Consider the following 20353-nt stretch of genomic DNA (forward strand, 5'->3'; position numbering starts at 1 on the left):
ATTGGATCCCCAGATTTGCTTTAGATTAACATTCATTACACAAATATCTAACAAATTCAAAGATAAAATAATTGTTTCTATCATATTTTCTATCTGGATACCCAAATGTACCAACAAGACTTTTGGAAAATATAAATGCATACATAACTTTGTGTAAACTTTCAAAAATTGGTTGCTGTGTGCATTTGAAGATTATTTAAAATTTTTAATCTTTTTGGTTGTGATGTATGATCTTAATAGGTTGCAAGCAGTGTTAGAGAGAGATTTAATTATATTTAAAACAATATTTTCTATTCTAATCTTTTGTTTGGGAAATAGTTTTGATTTGGTTTAAATTTTGCCTTTTTCATTTGTCAGAAAGGAATAGTTGCATATATACTATTAATATAACATAATTCTTAACAATGCAAAATATATAGATTTATAAGACAATAATAAATATTTTTAAAGACGATAAAGTGTTGATTGAATATACTGTTATGTTCTGTCAAAAGTGTTCATACTCATTAATTAAATGTATTTACCAGTAACACCAATAGACATTTTTATGTTTTTCATTTATACACTAGACCAGTAATTCTCAACCACTGTGCTGCGAGATTTTTGAAGTGTGCTGCCACTACACATACTCATACATAAGTGACAGCAGACAAGTAGTTCAATCAGTTTTATCTTCCTAGCGCATTTGGAAATTGTAGCTGGTGTTACCAGTAACTCCCAGTAGTTACCAAGGTGTTTAGAAAATGTGACCTAAATTACCAACTGCATTTAAAAATTGCTGTTATGACGTCACTGGTTGTCCTGTGATACTTACCAATGCGCCGTCAAATTTTTAAATTATTAAAAGGGTACCATGACGAAAAAAAGGTTGAGAATCACTGCACTAGACTATTTAACATTAATAATAATAATTTTTATTATTAAATAAAAGAACGTTATATTACTAATATTAAATAAAACATTATATTATATTAAATTTAATAAAATAAGAACAATTTCAACCAGTTTCACTGACCTTCAGTTACAATAGAACAAAATAAATTTTTGTATTCATTTTCTATTTTTTCCTTATTATTAAATTTATTATTGACTACTTTGTCAAGCATGCAGTTTATAATTTTGAATTGATGAAAGAAGACTGATGTATGAATGTAAAATTCTCTTTTCTATTGGTTTTGGGAACAGATTGTTATTGTATGTCATATTCTTCATATATCTATTTTTATATTTTATTCTGTCCTATTGAATGCAATGCTTTACACCATATTGCAAGATAAAGCAAATAGATAATAATGAAAACAAGGAATGATATCATAGTACATTTTTATCTATCTTTTAAGATATAGATAGTAAATTTATTTGCAGAATTATATATACATATTTTTGTAAATAATTGTTTTTATGTAATTTTTTTATAATAAAATGACTATATTGATTTATTATTATGATTACGTTGTGATGTTGAAATATATCCTACATGGTATATATGTTATGGACAAAGTGATTAATATGGGCATTATTCATAATGACCAACAAAATCAGGCATTGTAATAAATTTCAATAATTTATCAAATTGACCGGTCATTATGAATGCGTCGAAACATATACACTGGTTCCTAGTACTATGCTGGACAAACTTGAGGTGTAACTACAAAAAATATGTTTCATTTCTATGCTTTTTTTGCATACATATTTGTGTTTAAGAATTTTCTGAACAGCATATACATCACTCTACAAAAGGCTGACATACTAAACACATGTCAAATAGTCAGATTAGTTGACATGTGTTTAGTATGGCAGCCTTTTGTAGAGTGATGTATATGCTGCTGTGAAACTAACATTTAGAGACTTTTGTGTTATATGGTTGATGCAAGTGCAAGAAAGGATTAATGGCACAATACATACCTTGTCCATTCTCCACAGATACTTTATTTTGTGGTTGAGTTCTGTGTACTTGCTGATTTTTTCAATGCATATGTTTTATTATTATTATTATTAAGTAATAATTAATAAAATGATTATTTTTAGATATCTTCTCTACCTAATAATTGAGAATGAATGAAATATTTGAAAATTGTCAAAACAGATTACAGAGTCATCCAAAGTTGATTCTTTCTCTTAAAAATATTTTCAGAAATGTAAGTATTTTTAAGTGTTTACTTAAAACTAAATAATTGGGCTATTTTTAGACTAGTAAATAATTAGTTACTAATGAATTTGACTAGAGGTTGTTTTGCTCTAATCACTTAAATTGGGTTAGGAGTTGATGTTGTTATAAAACTAAATATTATAAATGAATAGTAAAATGGAATTCAATTTCTATCTTTAGAAAAGAATAAATTTACTTTATTACACTATTTAAAGAAATAAAAATAATCATTTATGTAATTAAAGTAAATTTAAATACTAAATATAAATAAACAAAATAACTCGGCAAAAAATTCAGGTGTGTGTGATTTATTATTATACTAAATATATATATATATATGTGTGTGTAATGTTTAAATATATGTTATACATCTAGTATGAACATTCTTTGGATATCAAAACAAAATATTCCACTTAAACTCTGGTGCTTTCTAGTTCATCCTTGGATATCATTACTATTATGACATGGAGTCTAGTATCAAATATTGTAAATGATATAGATGTAAAAAAATAATTGCATATGATTGTCTTATTAAGCATAAGAAAGAAATTTTAAAGAAACAAAATATAGCAAGCCCTTACTTAATGTTGTCAATAGACTCTTGGAAACTGTGATGTTAAGTGAAAAGATGTAAAACGAAACCAATTTTACTATAGGCTGAATAATGTAAACAAGATATAATTCAATTAATATTATTTTAATTGGATTGTGTTTGCAATCTTTATCATTTACTTTCTGCCTCACAGAATCAGTTTTATTGTTTATGAAGAAAATTTGATGATTAATATCAATAATTTTGCTTCTGACTTTTAAATCTTTATGTTATCAATTAAGACAACAATTTCAATATAGCAATAAAACAAAAATTTTTTAAAATGGTCAATTTCTTTTATTTAATAATAATGAATATTAGTATTTTATCTATTTACTAGAGTGATTTGCAAATTAATTTTTTTTATTTTTATAGACTCCATTTGATGAGTTTTTGTCAGAGTTTATTTCATATTTAAAACATTCTCTTGTGATTTCACATCATTATCCTGCTGTTGAAAGAACATTAGAATTTGTTTCAAAATTTGTTACTGAATTATATAAGGAGGAGGAAGAAATTGAAAATGATGAAAATAAAAGTAATAATATAGAACATTCACAGAATCACCTAATTAATAAATTGTTTGAATATTTGATTCAGGTAAGAAATTTTTCATGTAATACAGTATATTTGTCTGTTTTAACCTTGAAAGTACATAATTTTCTAACTTGTTGGTACCCTAATATATATATATATATCTTTAATAAACTATTAATTATAAACTAAGTCTATGAATTTTATTCTTCTAAACATGCCAAACACAGAGTTAAAAGCAATAAGAATGAAATTACTTTTTGTTCATAACTTGGGCCTTTGATGAACTATCTGAATACTAAAATATAAGTTTCAAAATGTTTTTACCATCAGATATGAAGGTTTAGATATCCAGTTGTATAGAGTTTTAATATTCATTGTTCACTAGCAGAATAAAATTTCAGAATTGGAAAAAAGGATTGTCAGATAGAGGTATTTGACATCAAGAAATAAATAAATAAATTTATATTTTTGTGTAATTATGCTTTATTTTAATAATGAAATACTTATTTTAAGTAAAAATAATAAGTTTTACATGGCCAATGATTATTTAATATTAATATAATAAATATAAGTACAACTTTCTTACAAAAAAATTCTTTGTTTCAGTCATTTCTTTCGTTGTTCAGAGGCAGTAGCCTAAAAAGGACGGTCGTCTCCGTGAGTATTTGTGATTTTTATGAACTGCTGATGGTGCGAACAATGAAAGAAATGACTGAAACAAAGAATTTTTTTGTAAAAAAGTTGTACTTATATTTATTATATTAATATGAAATACTTGTTTTTTTTTCATTAAAATGAGAAATTGCTGTTATTTATATTCTTATGATTCCACTTTCTCTTATACTATTATATACGAGTATAAATTTATCAATTTTTTATTTATAACAAAAAAACTTTGTTAAATTTTTAAGCATTTATTTCAGTTTACTAACTGAAAAAAATCTAATAAAGTTAAATTTATTGAAAAAAAATCAGTCCCTTACAAATGCAGCAACTGTTTAAATGAAAATGGAAGATGAATGACAAAAACCAAATTACCAAATTATCAACCCTTATTAATGATTATGTAGACACTATATTTTTGGTTGAGAACACTAACTTATTTGTATCAATGTATTAAGCACTATGGTAAAGCAATGCATTTGTTAAACAAACTGATGCCATTGGAAATAGTGTATTCAGTAGACTCTGAAAATCAAAGACTTTGAAAGTATGTTATTTGAAACTTAAAAAAATTATACAGTTAAATAAATGTTTATGGTAATATATAATAATTATAATAATTTTATTATAACAATTATAATAATAATTTTATTACTATCTCATTATATAAAGAAAATTATAGAAAAAATCAATTAATGAAATAGTAAGAAAATTTTCAATATGCAGTAAGTCCTCCCTTAACATTGTCAATAAATTCTTGGAAACCATGGCAATAAGTGAAAATGATGTATAATGAAACAAATTTTATCATAGGCTAATTCAGTGTTTCCCAATCTTTTTACTCTTGTGGCACATTTTCCAAAGAAGAAAAATTTTGCTGCACACTTACATAATCATAGAAGAAGAAATTTCTAAATTAAATAAATTGAACAAAAAATAATAACAACAATATTTTTATTTATACTTTACATTATATCTGTGTTATACAAACAATTCTCACAAATATATATATATATATATATGTGTGTGTAATGTTTAAATATATGTTATACATCTAGTATGAACATTCTTTGGATATCAAAACAAAATATTCCACTTAAACTCTGGTGCTTTCTAGTTCATCCTTGGATATCATTACTATTATGACATGGAGTCTAGTATCAAATATTGTAAATGATATAGATGTAAAAAAATAATTGCATATGATTGTCTTATTAAGCATAAGAAAGAAATTTTAAAGAAACAAAATATAGCAAGCCCTTACTTAATGTTGTCAATAGACTCTTGGAAACTGTGATGTTAAGTGAAAAGATGTAAAACGAAACCAATTTTACTATAGGCTGAATAATGTAAACAAGATATAATTCAATTAATATTATTTTAATTGGATTGTGTTTGCAATCTTTATCATTTACTTTCTGCCTCACAGAATCAGTTTTATTGTTTATGAAGAAAATTTGATGATTAATATCAATAATTTTGCTTCTGACTTTTAAATCTTTATGTTATCAATTAAGACAACAATTTCAATATAGCAATAAAACAAAAATTTTTTAAAATGGTCAATTTCTTTTATTTAATAATAATGAATATTAGTATTTTATCTATTTACTAGAGTGATTTGCAAATTAATTTTTTTTATTTTTATAGACTCCATTTGATGAGTTTTTGTCAGAGTTTATTTCATATTTAAAACATTCTCTTGTGATTTCACATCATTATCCTGCTGTTGAAAGAACATTAGAATTTGTTTCAAAATTTGTTACTGAATTATATAAGGAGGAGGAAGAAATTGAAAATGATGAAAATAAAAGTAATAATATAGAACATTCACAGAATCACCTAATTAATAAATTGTTTGAATATTTGATTCAGGTAAGAAATTTTTCATGTAATACAGTATATTTGTCTGTTTTAACCTTGAAAGTACATAATTTTCTAACTTGTTGGTACCCAAATATATATATATATATCTTTAATAAACTATTAATTATAAACTAAGTCTATGAATTTTATTCTTCTAAACATGCCAAACACAGAGTTAAAAGCAATAAGAATGAAATTACTTTTTGTTCATAACTTGGGCCTTTGATGAACTATCTGAATACTAAAATATAAGTTTCAAAATGTTTTTACCATCAGATATGAAGGTTTAGATATCCAGTTGTATAGAGTTTTAATATTCATTGTTCACTAGCAGAATAAAATTTCAGAATTGGAAAAAAGGATTGTCAGATAGAGGTATTTGACATCAAGAAATAAATAAATAAATTTATATTTTTGTGTAATTATGCTTTATTTTAATAATGAAATACTTATTTTAAGTAAAAATAATAAGTTTTACATGGCCAATGATTATTTAATATTAATATAATAAATATAAGTACAACTTTCTTACAAAAAAATTCTTTGTTTCAGTCATTTCTTTCGTTGTTCAGAGGCAGTAGCCTAAAAAGGACGGTCGTCTCCGTGAGTATTTGTGATTTTTATGAACTGCTGATGGTGCGAACAATGAAAGAAATGACTGAAACAAAGAATTTTTTTGTAAAAAAGTTGTACTTATATTTATTATATTAATATGAAATACTTGTTTTTTTTTCATTAAAATGAGAAATTGCTGTTATTTATATTCTTATGATTCCACTTTCTCTTATACTATTATATACGAGTATAAATTTATCAATTTTTTATTTATAACAAAAAAACTTTGTTAAATTTTTAAGCATTTATTTCAGTTTACTAACTGAAAAAAATCTAATAAAGTTAAATTTATTGAAAAAAAATCAGTCCCTTACAAATGCAGCAACTGTTTAAATGAAAATGGAAGATGAATGACAAAAACCAAATTACCAAATTATCAACCCTTATTAATGATTATGTAGACACTATATTTTTGGTTGAGAACACTAACTTATTTGTATCAATGTATTAAGCACTATGGTAAAGCAATGCATTTGTTAAACAAACTGATGCCATTGGAAATAGTGTATTCAGTAGACTCTGAAAATCAAAGACTTTGAAAGTATGTTATTTGAAACTTAAAAAAATTATACAGTTAAATAAATGTTTATGGTAATATATAATAATTATAATAATTTTATTATAACAATTATAATAATAATTTTATTACTATCTCATTATATAAAGAAAATTATAGAAAAAATCAATTAATGAAATAGTAAGAAAATTTTCAATATGCAGTAAGTCCTCCCTTAACATTGTCAATAAATTCTTGGAAACCATGGCAATAAGTGAAAATGATGTATAATGAAACAAATTTTATCATAGGCTAATTCAGTGTTTCCCAATCTTTTTACTCTTGTGGCACATTTTCCAAAGAAGAAAAATTTTGCTGCACACTTACATAATCATAGAAGAAGAAATTTCTAAATTAAATAAATTGAACAAAAAATAATAACAACAATATTTTTATTTATACTTTACATTATATCTGTGTTATACAAACAATTCTCACAACAAAAATAAAATATAAAAATAATTAAATAAATAATTACAAAAGAAAATATGTATGCCTTCAACAAAGCTTTAAATTATTCAAATATTTGATGAGATCAAATGAATTTTTATGTAAAAAATTAGTCAATATGAAATATGTGATTGACAATATTTTGTTATTTCAGACAAAGCAACTCACAGTTCATCTTTGGCATTTTCCAATTGTCATCATTTTTTATTTTTCATGTTAGTGAGAGTTGAAAATCCTAACTCACATAAATATGATGTAGAAAATTGGAGTAAAATATTTATTGCTCTTTTAGATAACTTTAGATGTTCGTTTCTGACTGGAATCAAAAAAGTATCCAAATGAAATTCCGAATGTTTGATTTTTTAATGTTCGATCAGATGAAATGTAAATCAGTTCTTCCTCTTCTTCACGACAAAGATTTCAGTTTGATGTACCATTAATAAAAGGATTTCAAATCCAGTTGCATTTTCTGATTTAATAGATGGAAAATATGTTTTTATTTCCTTTTGAAACAAATCCAAATGGTTTTTCACCACTGGTGCAAGAAAATTTCTCATCTGTTCTGGAATCTTAGGAAACAGCTAAATTATTTTCATAAAGTTTATTCATCTACAAGCATAATTTTATTATCAAAAACAATTAACTTATCTGTTGATATTAAGATATTTTCATTTTGCCCTTGTAAACTAGTATTTATAATATTAAGAAGTGCAAATATATGTTCTATGTAAGCCAGTTTTGCACACCACAATTCATTGTTAAAACAATCATAAAATTTTTGTATTTTCATACAATTTTTTTGTTTTCCTGTGGTACTTATTTCATTTTTTTAAAATTTACAAAGTTTTGCTTGCATTTCAAATACACTGACTAAAATTTTTCCTTTAGAAAACCGATGAATATAATTATGTAGTAATAAACAATTCTAGTTAGATTCCATGCTGTCACATAATTCTTTGAAAATTCATGATTTTAAAGGTCTACTTTTAATATAGTTAACAATTTTTATTACATCATCTAGTCAATGCTTAATTCTGTCGGAAGAGTTTTGCCTACTAAAGCATCTTGATGAATAATGCAATATATAGAAATAAGATTTGAATTTTTTTGTTTCGCAAATGCCAAAAAATCTTTATCAGGTCCAATCATTGATGCAATACCATCTGTACAAATGCCTGTACAAAAATTTCATAATAACCTTGTCTTTTCGAAAAAGTTATCTACACAATTAAATATTTCCCTTGCTGTTATTCTACCTGGCAATTCTTGACAAAATAAAAATTGGTTCATGATTAAATCTCTGTTAATGAATCAAAAAAATTCCATTAATTGTGCTTTTCCATTGATATCTGTTGACTCATCTATTTGCAGAGCAAAAATTTGACTATCAAGTTTTTGCTGAACATTTTCTACTATATCAATTATTCTTCTACTTATAGTATTATTGGAAAGAGGAATTTTATTTATTTCAGCTTTGTATCTTTGTCAATCAACATTTTTCCAAGCGAATGAGGTTTCCCTTTTTGTGCAATAAGTTGCAGTACATCATAGGAGACAATTTGTGCTTTGTCAGACACTTTTATTCTGTTTTCAAATTTTTGTTTTTGTTTGGCACTATATGTCATTAATTAATCATTCAAAATACCTTTTGTCTTTAGATATTAAATTTTGATGAACTTTTTCCATATGGCATTTTAGCTTGCTAGAGACCATTGCACTGTTTGCTTTTTCATGTCCATATACAACACACAAAGGTAAGGGGAAATTATGTCCTCTGTCCACATAAAACCAAAATTTAAGTAATCTTCATTATATTTTCTTGTACAGTGGTACCTCAGGATACGAAATTAATCCATTCCGAAACTGAGATCGTATCATGAAAATGTCGTAAGGTGGATCATCTTTTCCCATACGATTACATGTAAAACCAAATAATTCGTTCCAACGCGAAAAACATACTCAAATTAAAGCCAAGTAATACATTAAAAAAAATAACTGTAGTAAGAAAAACAAATGAAAAATGCGAACTAATGTAACGTCGTATGGTGAGTTTTTGTTCGTATCGTGGAGCAAAAATATGTTCGAATTTCATGTCGTATCCTGAAAATTTCATATGCTGGGGCGTTCGTAACCTGAGGTACCACTGTACTAATTTTTGATCTTGGTTAAGATTCATTGGCACTGGTATTGTTCATATTATGACTATTTTCAATGGATATATTTGTATCTGCTGCAGAACTACTGTTGCTAACATCAATAGTTTTGTTTTTATTTTAAAATTTTCATATATCCATTTTCAGTTTTTCGTAATAAAAAAAGAAAAGAAATGGTTTTGTAGAATTTATAATTTTTATATAAATTTAAATTACCTTAATAAATTACCTAACCATAAATTATTTACTTTACAACACAAACACAATTTAATATGAAAATATTAACATGATATATATAAACATGTAATACACTGCACACCTACATGTACAACTCCATAAAACTAGAGAGACTAGAGACAAGATACCATATTTTGACTTTCTGAGATAATTCAGAAGCAATGCTCACTTATACAGTATTGCATCAGTCTAATTCACATCGTCTGCGAGCGACAGATGATTGGTCTTTATTCAAATACAGTAGTGTTGGCGCATGAATGCAGACACCCCTGTATTTGGATATGTCAGTTTCAGTTCATCATAAAAAGATCCTTCGTGTACTTTATTCTTATTAATGGCATTGTACATATATTCAGACAGTGATGCTAAAATAAAACTACATGATGTTTTTTAAGATTTTGCGGTACACTAATGTTCTGCATCATATCCTTTGGGCTAATTGATATAAGCAAGTCTAATTTGGTTAACATTATTCTAATTGGATTGTGTTTGCAACCTTTAGTATTTATGTTCTACCTCATAGAATCAATTTTACTGTTTATAAAAAAATTTGACAAATAGATAATTATAAATGATTACAAATGTACCGGTACTTGTATTTTTCTTTAATAACATTATAATGAAATGATGTTAAGTGAGGACTTGGTGTAATTTTCAACTCATACAGATTAATTAATAAGTTTTAATAGCTTCATAGATATATAGCTTGTATATAAGTTAAAATAAATATGCATTGGCATGAACATTAACCATCATAGAGATGAATATACTTACATGAGTATCAGCAAAATAAATTTGTTATTGAAAAATACTGATTGAAATATTTTTTTAGATTCGTTGTGCAAAAGATCAAGCTGTACGGTATCGAGTATGTTATTTAATAAACAAATTACTCATCAATCTTCCTGCTGAAGCAGATATTGATGATATCTTATATGAGAAACTTTGTCGAAGCATGCTAGAGCGACTTCAAGATAAAGGAAACAACGTCCGAACTCAAGCTGTACATGCTCTTTCACGCCTTCAAGATCCATCAAATAATTTATGTCCTGTTATAGAAGGTAATATTGATGATATTTTAAGAAATCAAATTAAAATTTTAATATATAATTAATTCTTGTGTACTAGCATATCTATTTCACTTGAAATGTGATCCTTGTGCTGAAGTAAGAAGAGCTGTTATACTTAATATTGGTGCATCATCTAAAACATTAATCCCAATAATTAATCGGACAAAAGATGTTAAGGATATAGTTCGTCGAGCTGCTTATATTTGTTTAGCTGAAAGAATACATATTAAATCTCTCTCCATTTCTCAGAGAATTCTTTTATTGCAGAGGGGATTAAATGACAGATCAGGTATTCTATGTTTTATTAAATGGACTTACTACAAGTATAATTATTGCAAACTTTTAAGATTATTTTTATTTATACATATTGATTTTGTAATAGTATAATTAATTTTTATGGTGATAAATGAAATGTAAAATTATATTTATTCAATCTTATTTACAATGTTATTAAATAGTTGTGGAAAATTTTGTTTATATTAAAAAGTTATACATTTTAGCTATAAATGCAGAATACATCAGAAATATTTGAAAATTATTCAATATTAAGATAATTGATTTTGACAAGTTTAGTATAAAAGTTTGTTTATACAGATAATTTGATTTCATGATTCCTTTGCAGAATGGTTTTATAACTTCAAAATAATTTTTAAATATTGAAAATGAAGAATAATAATGTTTTTGAGAGTTCAGTTTTTTTTATAAGTGCTGAAGAAATTATATTAATTCTTAAGAACATATTTAGAAATACTAGAGAATATTAAAATGATATTAATATATGAAAAATATAAGGAAATTAAAAAGTAATTTATTTATGTTAAATATCCATTGTGTTGTACAGTAGAGCCTCGATTATCCGACTCAATTGGGGACTGGGGTTGGTCGGATAATTGAAAAGTCGGATAACCGAAAAGTATGAAAAAATTCATTATTAGTGTAGTATATTATTATATCTCATGTAATTAGTATATTAGTATATCACTATTAACCTACTTCGCATTGAATTTTCATCGATGTTAAGCCTAACAAAAATTGTTTAAAATAATAATCGTCGCTATTGTATCATAAAATTAGAAAATTAAGCCTCATTTAAATACTGGCTCCCTTTCATGGTCGAATGAGTGTTGCCAGCTAAAACACGTAAAAATAATGTTAAAGTAGCCAAGACATAGCCAAATATTGTAATGCCACATCACTAGCGGACATTTGAATTTGCCGGTCGGTTAATCGGGGGTCGGATAATCGAGGCTCTACTGTATTTTGGAATTTAGCAAGATAAATATCTATTAGCAGAAAAAGTATTTGAAATTTTTTCATTTTGCAAAATATGATGATAATGCATTTAATTTTTGGAACTATGAAAAAGAAAATATGTCATAAAAGTTTTTTAAATGAATTAAATTTTTAAGTCATTAATTAATTTTTTCATGTATAAAGAATGGAAAAAGAGAAAATTGTTAAGATTTTGAAAATACTGAAAGTGAAAACTAATTTGATTTTTAACCATTTAAGTGATACTATAATAGAAAAAATACAAGTGATTATGATACTAAAGGCAATAGTGTTGATGATGATGATAATAGTACAAAAAATGGAAAATACAAATTTTTGAGAATAGCATTGATAATGATGATGATAAATAAATACTTCTGTAGAAGATGATGACTGGCATGATGTTAGAGATCAGTCATCAGTCACTAATATAAAAAATTTTGGAGTGTAATTTTAAATGTAGTATTGAATCCAAGTAACAATTAAAGGATATGCTGAGTCTAAATTTCAATATTTGGGTCCAAAACAATTCTTGAAGTTGCTGGTTACTCACTTTAAAGAAATTTTGGAGTATAAAAGATTTAGAAAAAAAAAAAAAAAGTTAAATTTTGCAAGTTTTATTGTTAACAATGATCCTGTAGTTATTCTATTTTTTAAATTTAAAACATTCTTTTAAAAAAATAGGAATTGCATAAAAATAGATGTGCAAAGTTAAAGATCATCTAAATAATAAATAAAACTCAAATTTCTTAAGTAATAAACTTAAAAACTGTTTTATTGGAGTTCACTGTTGTTCTGAGAATGCTATTAACCTTTTATATATTGGAGTGACTTGTAGATAGCATACAGCATAGATTTCAGAGTATACAAACAACCATTAGTCTCAATAGGAGAGAGTTTGCAAATCAGTTGTAGATAATGAATACATATTGTTGGGTGATGTAAAACTTTTTGAAAACTGTTCCTAAATCAAACTTTTATTGATCAACTCTATATTAAGATTCTTTTACTGTTTTATTGGTATTTTTATTTGGCTTTATGAATTTTGTTTTGTAAACTTTTGTATAAACATTTGTTATTATTTGATATTATAGGATAAATTTACGTACTATAGTATGTAAATTTAGTAATGAATTTAAGAAATAATAGAATGAAACTAATTACATTTATTTAAAACTTTATGAATGTTTATTAAAGAGATTGTACGTAGTACTGTAGAAAAAAAACTTCTTTTAAACTGGTTGGAATTGTGTGAAAATGATATAGTAAAGTTTCTACAATGTCTTGATGTACAAGAATCTGAAGAAATTAGTGAAAAAGCTTTAAATTCTATTTTTTCTATGAAAACACCAGAAATATTAACTGAACAATGCAACATTTTAAATAATGAGTAAGTATGCAATATTTCATTTATTATTATGATTGTTTTCTAATTTCCTATTTGTATAAAAAATTTAATTTATTTACTGAAAATTATTTTTTGTTTTAAAAAAACATTTATTTATAAATTTTGTACACTTAGATTTAATTCAAAATTTTATTATTGTTTAAAGTTTTTTTTTATATGACTACTATGCTAAAAAATTTTTTAAAATATAATTTTATTAGATTTCATATAGTGAATATATATAACATTAAAATTTTTTAAATTGTTCAGAATAATCTTGGAAAACAAAGTTTTGTTCATTCATAGAACTTTTTTAAAAAACATAGGCAATGTTTTTAAACTAATTTAAATTTGGGGCTGTCAGTTTTATTATTGCATCATGCTTAGTCTTCTCAAATCATATTTTTTTAATGTCAGTTTACTTTTGGCAAATAAGAAATAGTCTGTAGGATATAAATTGAGAATTTTGTGAATGGAAACATTCCAAAATTATTTTTAAGTAATTTAACTATAAATTAATATTACAAATAATATTCTACTACTATTAAAACAAAATTTGAAATATTTCAATATAAAAATTATAATTTATAATTTTTAACATAATTGTTTTTATTACAGAAACATGATTCCTAAGGAGGGAATTACATGTGAGAATGCATTTTATTGGTATTGCTTATGTAAATATCTCAGATCTCTAAAAACACCAACTGCAGATGAATGTTTAGATTCAATATTGCCAAATCTTGTGTCATTTTGTAGTTTTGTTGAAAGGTATTTTAGATGCATTTTTATAATTACTAGATGTTAAAAATAATTTTATAAAAAAATTGAATTTTTTCCCAGTTATATTCTTCAATCACAGAGTGACATTGAAAAACTATTGGATCATTGCTTCATCAGTTGTCAACTGATAAACTTAATTTCAGAATGTGAATTTTCAGATCAAGCTGGAAGGTAACTTTTTATTTTCTCAAAGAATTTCATGAAACTTGGTACCATATTTCAAACTCCAGAAATAAACTGTTAGGTTTATTAATTCAAAGTATTAGGAAAAAATCAATTTTGAATTAATTTAGTCTTGCACCAGTTCTACAAAGAACTTAATTTTGTCATATTTTTTAAAATTATATCTAACTGTTAACATTAAAATAACCTACATTTGAAATTTGAAATTTCAAAGAATTTTTAAAATCTTTTTATCCCTTGTAATTTCTAATTTTATCCATTTTAATTTGTAACTATAATTTCAAACAACTTTGGTTATATGCATTGTTGTAGTTTTTTGTATTTATTAGAACAATTCTATGATGATGTGCCAATGAATACCTTGCTCTTTCAAACTCCTGCTGTCTTGGAATGGTGGGAAATGTATCTAGTGTGACTAAAGGATCAGCATCGGATTGGCAATGCCTATGTCAGGACTGACACTGTTGTTGCTCAATGTGAGTGAAGAAGGTTTTGCTGCTTCGCAAGCGGTCTTAAGTGATTTGATTCAGATAGAGGCAGCGCGTTTGAAAGTGCACACTACAGCTTTATTACCAAAAATAATACTCATTTATTTATATATCATATTATACATAGGGTTGACTATCTATACATAGAGTTGATCTACTATAATATATATAGTAAGCAAATAGCATCTCAATTAAACTGTATCAGATTCCTAACCAAGAGAGCGAGTTTACACTTATGTGCACGATGATAAATACCTGTAGTTGTTATAAGCTTGATAAGCTGGTAGCACTTGCTAGGCTGGTTCCTTGATTATGTACACGGCCTATAGGTTCATCTGGATGTTAGATAGTTTGATAGTTGTATGTAAGATCCTTCAAGGGCAGGTAGGTAGACGGCAGGTTGGTCTAGGTGGTAATTGGTAGCAGTGATGGTTGATAGGGCAGTGGGGAGTAATCCAGGATGGGAATGAACACTAAATGTCAACCAACATAAGAAGAAAGATCGATGACAACAGTTCGTTTATCAGTCATCAATCTTTCTTCTTATATTTAGGGGTCTTCTCCCTTTTCTGTCAATGCCCTTTTTAGGCAATGTTGACAAGTTAGACCAATAACAATTTTTTGTGTTATGTTCTTGATACAGTCAGTCAGAAGATGGGTCATTTCTGGACAAGAAAGCAAGTCCATGGGAAAATGGCATCACTTCCTGCTCTTATGAGAGAAAAAATTTTAGCAGAAATTTTTTTGTAAATTAAGCAAATTTTTTTTTCATTTAGCTTGGGTTCTCACACTAGCACAACCTACCAGTCATTTGCAATGGAGTTACTTAAGAGTAATTTTGAGTGGATTTATTTTATTTATTTTTTACAACTTTAAATTGTGTTTAATTAATTTCCAGTTTTTAGAATTTGCAAATGATTTCTCAGACTCTGCATCATCTCAAATGTGAGTGTTTTGGTGAATTTTCTGTGGCAAGATGACTCAAATATGAGGTCAGAAGTGGTCACTCTGCAAAGTAGTTGCAGAAATGCATTTGAATTGTGTCAAGACTATTATAAAAACAGTTTATGAGTAACAATACAAAGACAGAGTTTAGTCCAGGCATTGGATTGGCAGTAGTATTTAGGTCTTTCACAAAACTTTGTCAGAAAGATATATCAATGAGTTCTGCATAGTAGCAAATTATTGCACAGGCCTTGGGTTTTACATAACCAGGAGTCCCAACTCAAAAAAATTAACAAAATTAATCAAACAGAAAAATTATTATTTTACTTCAGTACTTTAACTGACATGAAAGTTTTATTTATATGAAAATTGAAAATAATATAGTAATCACTGTATTAGAACTGTGCACATATACTGTATATTGCTTGCCAAGTGGTGAGTTAACAGACAGTAATATGTGCAGGTTGGTACCAGCACAGCTTAGAATGTGCTGTTGATGCCAACAGCAACATTTATGGTTGCTATAAACATGTATACTGATGATTCTACTAAGTCCTATGGTATCAACAAAATTGTAACAGTATCTTGTTTGATATTTAAACTAATTGATTGCTATTTTATTATTTCTTTGAGTTTTTTTATTATTCAATACTGTAATTTCTTTAACAAGAACTTTAGATATATAATATATTTTAAGGAGTGCTGTTGCAAAACAAAATATATGCCGAAATTTTCAAAATTATTGTATTTATTCAATTAAACTTTAATATTAAAAATGTCAGAAAGATATATCAATGAGTGGGATTAAAACCAGAGTTAAAACCGGTTGGGGTTTATGTAAATGATAACTTCTCTCCTAGAGTGAGAAATATTAGATTTAGGCTTCAGGATTTCGGTAGACAATCAAAACTTTCTGGAGTGCAAATGATAAAAATAGTTTATGATAAAATTATTATTGATGGACTGAAGTACTTTTATGATGTTGATTGTGACCAGCTTAAGCCTGTTTCATCCTAGCAACTACCGGATAGGGGTACTTCATTTCTGATTTGGAATTGTGCTGGTTTATTTAATAAACTTGAGTTTTTTTGGAAGTATTTATTGCAATATGATATTGTATTTCTTTCTGAAACTTGGTATGGTTATACTAATAGAAATTCAGACGTAACTGATTGTTTGCAAGGTTACAATCTCCATTTTGGAAAAGCTTTTAAGTTACATGTGAAAGGTTGTTACTGTGCAGGCTGGTATTAGCAAATAAGATTCTCTTTTCCCTGTGTTGTTGTTTATCAAGATGTTTTTCTAATACTTGTCAAATTTGGTGCCGAACTTGGTAATATTTTGGTATGTTTTGTTTATTTTAGGGAAAATGACTGGCAGTCTATTTTTGATACTTTAACTGGTTTAATATTAGATAATAGGAATGTATTAATTGCCAGTGATTTTAATGCTAGGATTGGATTGGAAAATATAATTTCTGATGCATTTTGCAATTCTTTTGGTATTGTTTGTCCTTTGCATAGGAATTCAAAAGACTTGGTGATTGATTCTTGTGGTAGAAAGTTGCTTCATTTATGTGATGATTTAAATATGATTATTGTTAATAGGAGATGTTCAGGTGATGAAGCGGGTGAATATTCTTTTATTTCTAATTGTGGTTGTTCTGTTATTGATTTAGTCATAGTTTCTCCGTTAGTTTGGAAAGATGTTCTCTCTCTTATGACGGATCAATTTTTGGATTCTGATCATAACCCTTTGATTTTACGACTTGCATGTGGTAATGAAAGATCGGTCTCTTTAGAAAAGAGGCAGAGGATTAATAGGTTATTTTGGGACGAATATAGAAAGGATGAATTAAGGATGGCTATGGAGGAAATATGTACAGCGAATAAGTTTGATTCAATGGTAGACTTGAGTAATTGTCTTTTCAGTTTGGCCTGTAAGTGTGGATTTAATATCAGGAGACATAAGAATTCTTTTTCATGGTTCAATTTGAGCTGTAGGATGTTAAATAGTGCTAGGAATAGAGCCTGGAGATGTTTTAGGAAGAGTAATGATTCTAATGATCATTTGCATTTTGTTATGTTACGAAGTTTGGTGAAGTGGTTGTGCATTGTGAAAAAAAATTATTTGCTGGTAAAATTCAGAATTGTTTTAGGAAAGATAACAGACTTTTTTGGAACTATTTTCGACATGTTAAGCAGGCTAAGTCTTGTAATTTCAGCTTTATTCCTATTGATGATTGGTTTCATCATTTTTTCAATTTATTTGGTTCCTTGGACCCTTATTTTGTGGATATTTCGATTTTTAATTATTGTAGAAATTGGTATGATGAACTTTTGGACCATGAATTTTCTATAAGTGAGCTTAAGTTTGCTCTGAGGAGGTATAAACCAAATAAAGCCCCAGGTTCTGACAGGATCCCAATGGAATTCTGGAATTTTGAGACATTGAGACCAAATCTTTTGAGTCTTTTCTCAAAGATTTTTGATACTGGGAGAATACCGGAGTCTTGGAAGACGAGTATTTTAATTCCGATTTTTAAGAATGGTAGGAAGGATGTTCCTGGTAATTATAGAGGCATCTGGCTATCATCATATGTTTCTAAATTGTTTTGTAGTATTTTGTATAAAAGACTGACTCGATGGTTAGAAGTTAAAAATATATTGCATGAAAATCACAAAGGATTTTGGGCTAATTATTCTACATTGGATAATATTTTTGTTTTGTACACAGTTATTCAGAAAACTTTTTTACAGAAACACAGGAAAGTGTATGCATTTTTTGTTGATTTATCTTCTGCCTTTGATAGAGTTTGTAGGAATTTGCTGTGGTTAAAGATGTTGCGTTATGGTTTTAGTTATAAATTTGTGTCTTTACTCGTTGCTTTGTATGAAAACTCCTCGCTTATGGTAAGAGTTGGAGGTAACTGTTTGCCGTTAATGTTCTCTAAGACTGGTGTTAGCAGGGCTGTATTTTGAGCTCAATTTTGTTTAGTATTTTTTTGAACAATCTCTTTGGCATTATTAATTCTTCTGAGGATGGTATAGAAATAAGTGGTTTTCAGATTAAAATATTGGCTTATGCAGATGATATTGTAATTTTATCTGATTCTGTGGTTGGACTTCAAAGATTGATTGATAAATTGGCAGTTTATTTAGATGAAAATGGTTTGAAATTGAATCTGAATAAGTCTAAGATTGTTGTTTTTTCGAAGAGGAGGTAAGAGTGCGAGGGCTGATAAATGGTGGTTTAAGGGTTCTCCAATTCAAGTTGTCTCTAATTATAAATATTTGGGTGTTACATTTTCGTCTAATGGTTTATTCCGTATGCATTACATTAATAAGAGAACTCATACTAGATTATTGATGAATAAAATTATTCAGTTAGGGAGGTCTGCTAAATTACATAATCTGACTGATTATTTACGTTTATTGAAAACTGTGGTGTTGCCCTCTTTGTTATATGCTTCAGAGATTTGGGGTTTTAACTTGTCCAATGGCGATGGTATACAGACTGAATTCATTAAAAACTTATTTTATTTATCACGTTGTACACCAGGGTATTTAATTATGATGGAATGTGCCTTGACTCCTATAAAATTTATAATATTTAGTAGGATAAGAAATTGGATTACTAGAATTTTTAATCTTGATGACTATCGTCTGAGTAAGGTTTGCTTGAAATTTATACTTGGTAAAAAGTCTATTGACTGGACACGTTATTTTATTGATACTTGTAATAATCATGGTATTAATCTTATTAATGATGATTTGAATTTAATGGACTGGTCTCTTCTCCTTGTTAACATTTTTGATAATTTTTTATATAATATTAATGAAAAAATAAATAATAGCGTATATAATTGTTGGTATAAGGATTTAAATGTTACTTTTTTTGATAATTCTTTATATAATCAAGACGTTTCCCTTAATATTTTGTCTTTATTTATACAGGCTAGGTGTAATTCACTAAATTTTTTAAATAATTATTCGAGAGAATCATGTGACTTTTGTGTTGAGAAAGAAATTGTGGATGCTTGGCATATTTTGGCTAAATGTAAGCGTCTTAAAGTGTTACGAGCAGAAATTTTCGGTTGTGAAGTTCTTACCAGGTCTTTATTTTTTAAAATTATATCGGTACCATGTTATCAATTTAAAGTGTTCTGTTTTCTAAGAAAATCTGTTGATCTTTTGTTTTAGGGGGCGTGATTTCTCTGCTATAAATTTAGCCTTGTTGCTGGTGTTGTTTGGGAGCATCTGTCACTGCTGTATCTTCGTTATTAACTTATTTCTTTCTTATAGGTAAGCAATTTGCTTATTTTTGGTTTTTATTTTATTTATTAGTTTTTTGTATTTTATTGACAGATGCTCCCAAACTTTAACTAATTATTATATTTGATTTTTT

General features: G+C 26.8%; 2 protein-coding genes across 4 annotated transcripts in view; both read left to right on the forward strand.

Moving 5' to 3' along the window:
• LOC111632198 (condensin complex subunit 3-like) overlaps nucleotides 1–20353 on the forward strand; it is a 73020-nt gene that overhangs the window by 9584 nt on the left and 43083 nt on the right. For all 3 annotated transcript variants that reach the window (XM_023376574.1, XM_023376573.1, XM_023376575.1), the window contains exons 2-8: nucleotides 2029–2138; nucleotides 3117–3341; nucleotides 10651–10879; nucleotides 10947–11177; nucleotides 13358–13550; nucleotides 14166–14318; nucleotides 14391–14501. In XM_023376574.1, the coding sequence (XP_023232342.1) occupies nucleotides 2055–2138; nucleotides 3117–3341; nucleotides 10651–10879; nucleotides 10947–11177; nucleotides 13358–13550; nucleotides 14166–14318; nucleotides 14391–14501 (1226 nt within the window). In that variant the 5' untranslated portion in view covers nucleotides 2029–2054. The remainder of the gene's footprint in view (nucleotides 1–2028; nucleotides 2139–3116; nucleotides 3342–10650; nucleotides 10880–10946; nucleotides 11178–13357; nucleotides 13551–14165; nucleotides 14319–14390; nucleotides 14502–20353) is intronic.
• On the forward strand, nucleotides 18715–20341 carry LOC111632200. The gene is made up of 2 exons (XM_023376576.1): nucleotides 18715–20060; nucleotides 20149–20341. The coding sequence occupies exons 1-2, from the start codon at nucleotides 19276–19278 to the stop codon at nucleotides 20252–20254; spliced, it is 891 nt and encodes a 296-aa protein (XP_023232344.1). The 5' UTR covers nucleotides 18715–19275; the 3' UTR covers nucleotides 20255–20341.

The sequence above is a fragment of the Centruroides sculpturatus genome, unplaced genomic scaffold, assembly GCF_000671375.1.
Source record: "Centruroides sculpturatus isolate CEXI.00-Female unplaced genomic scaffold, Cexi_2.0 scaffold631, whole genome shotgun sequence".
Lineage (NCBI taxonomy): Eukaryota > Metazoa > Arthropoda > Arachnida > Scorpiones > Buthidae > Centruroides > Centruroides sculpturatus.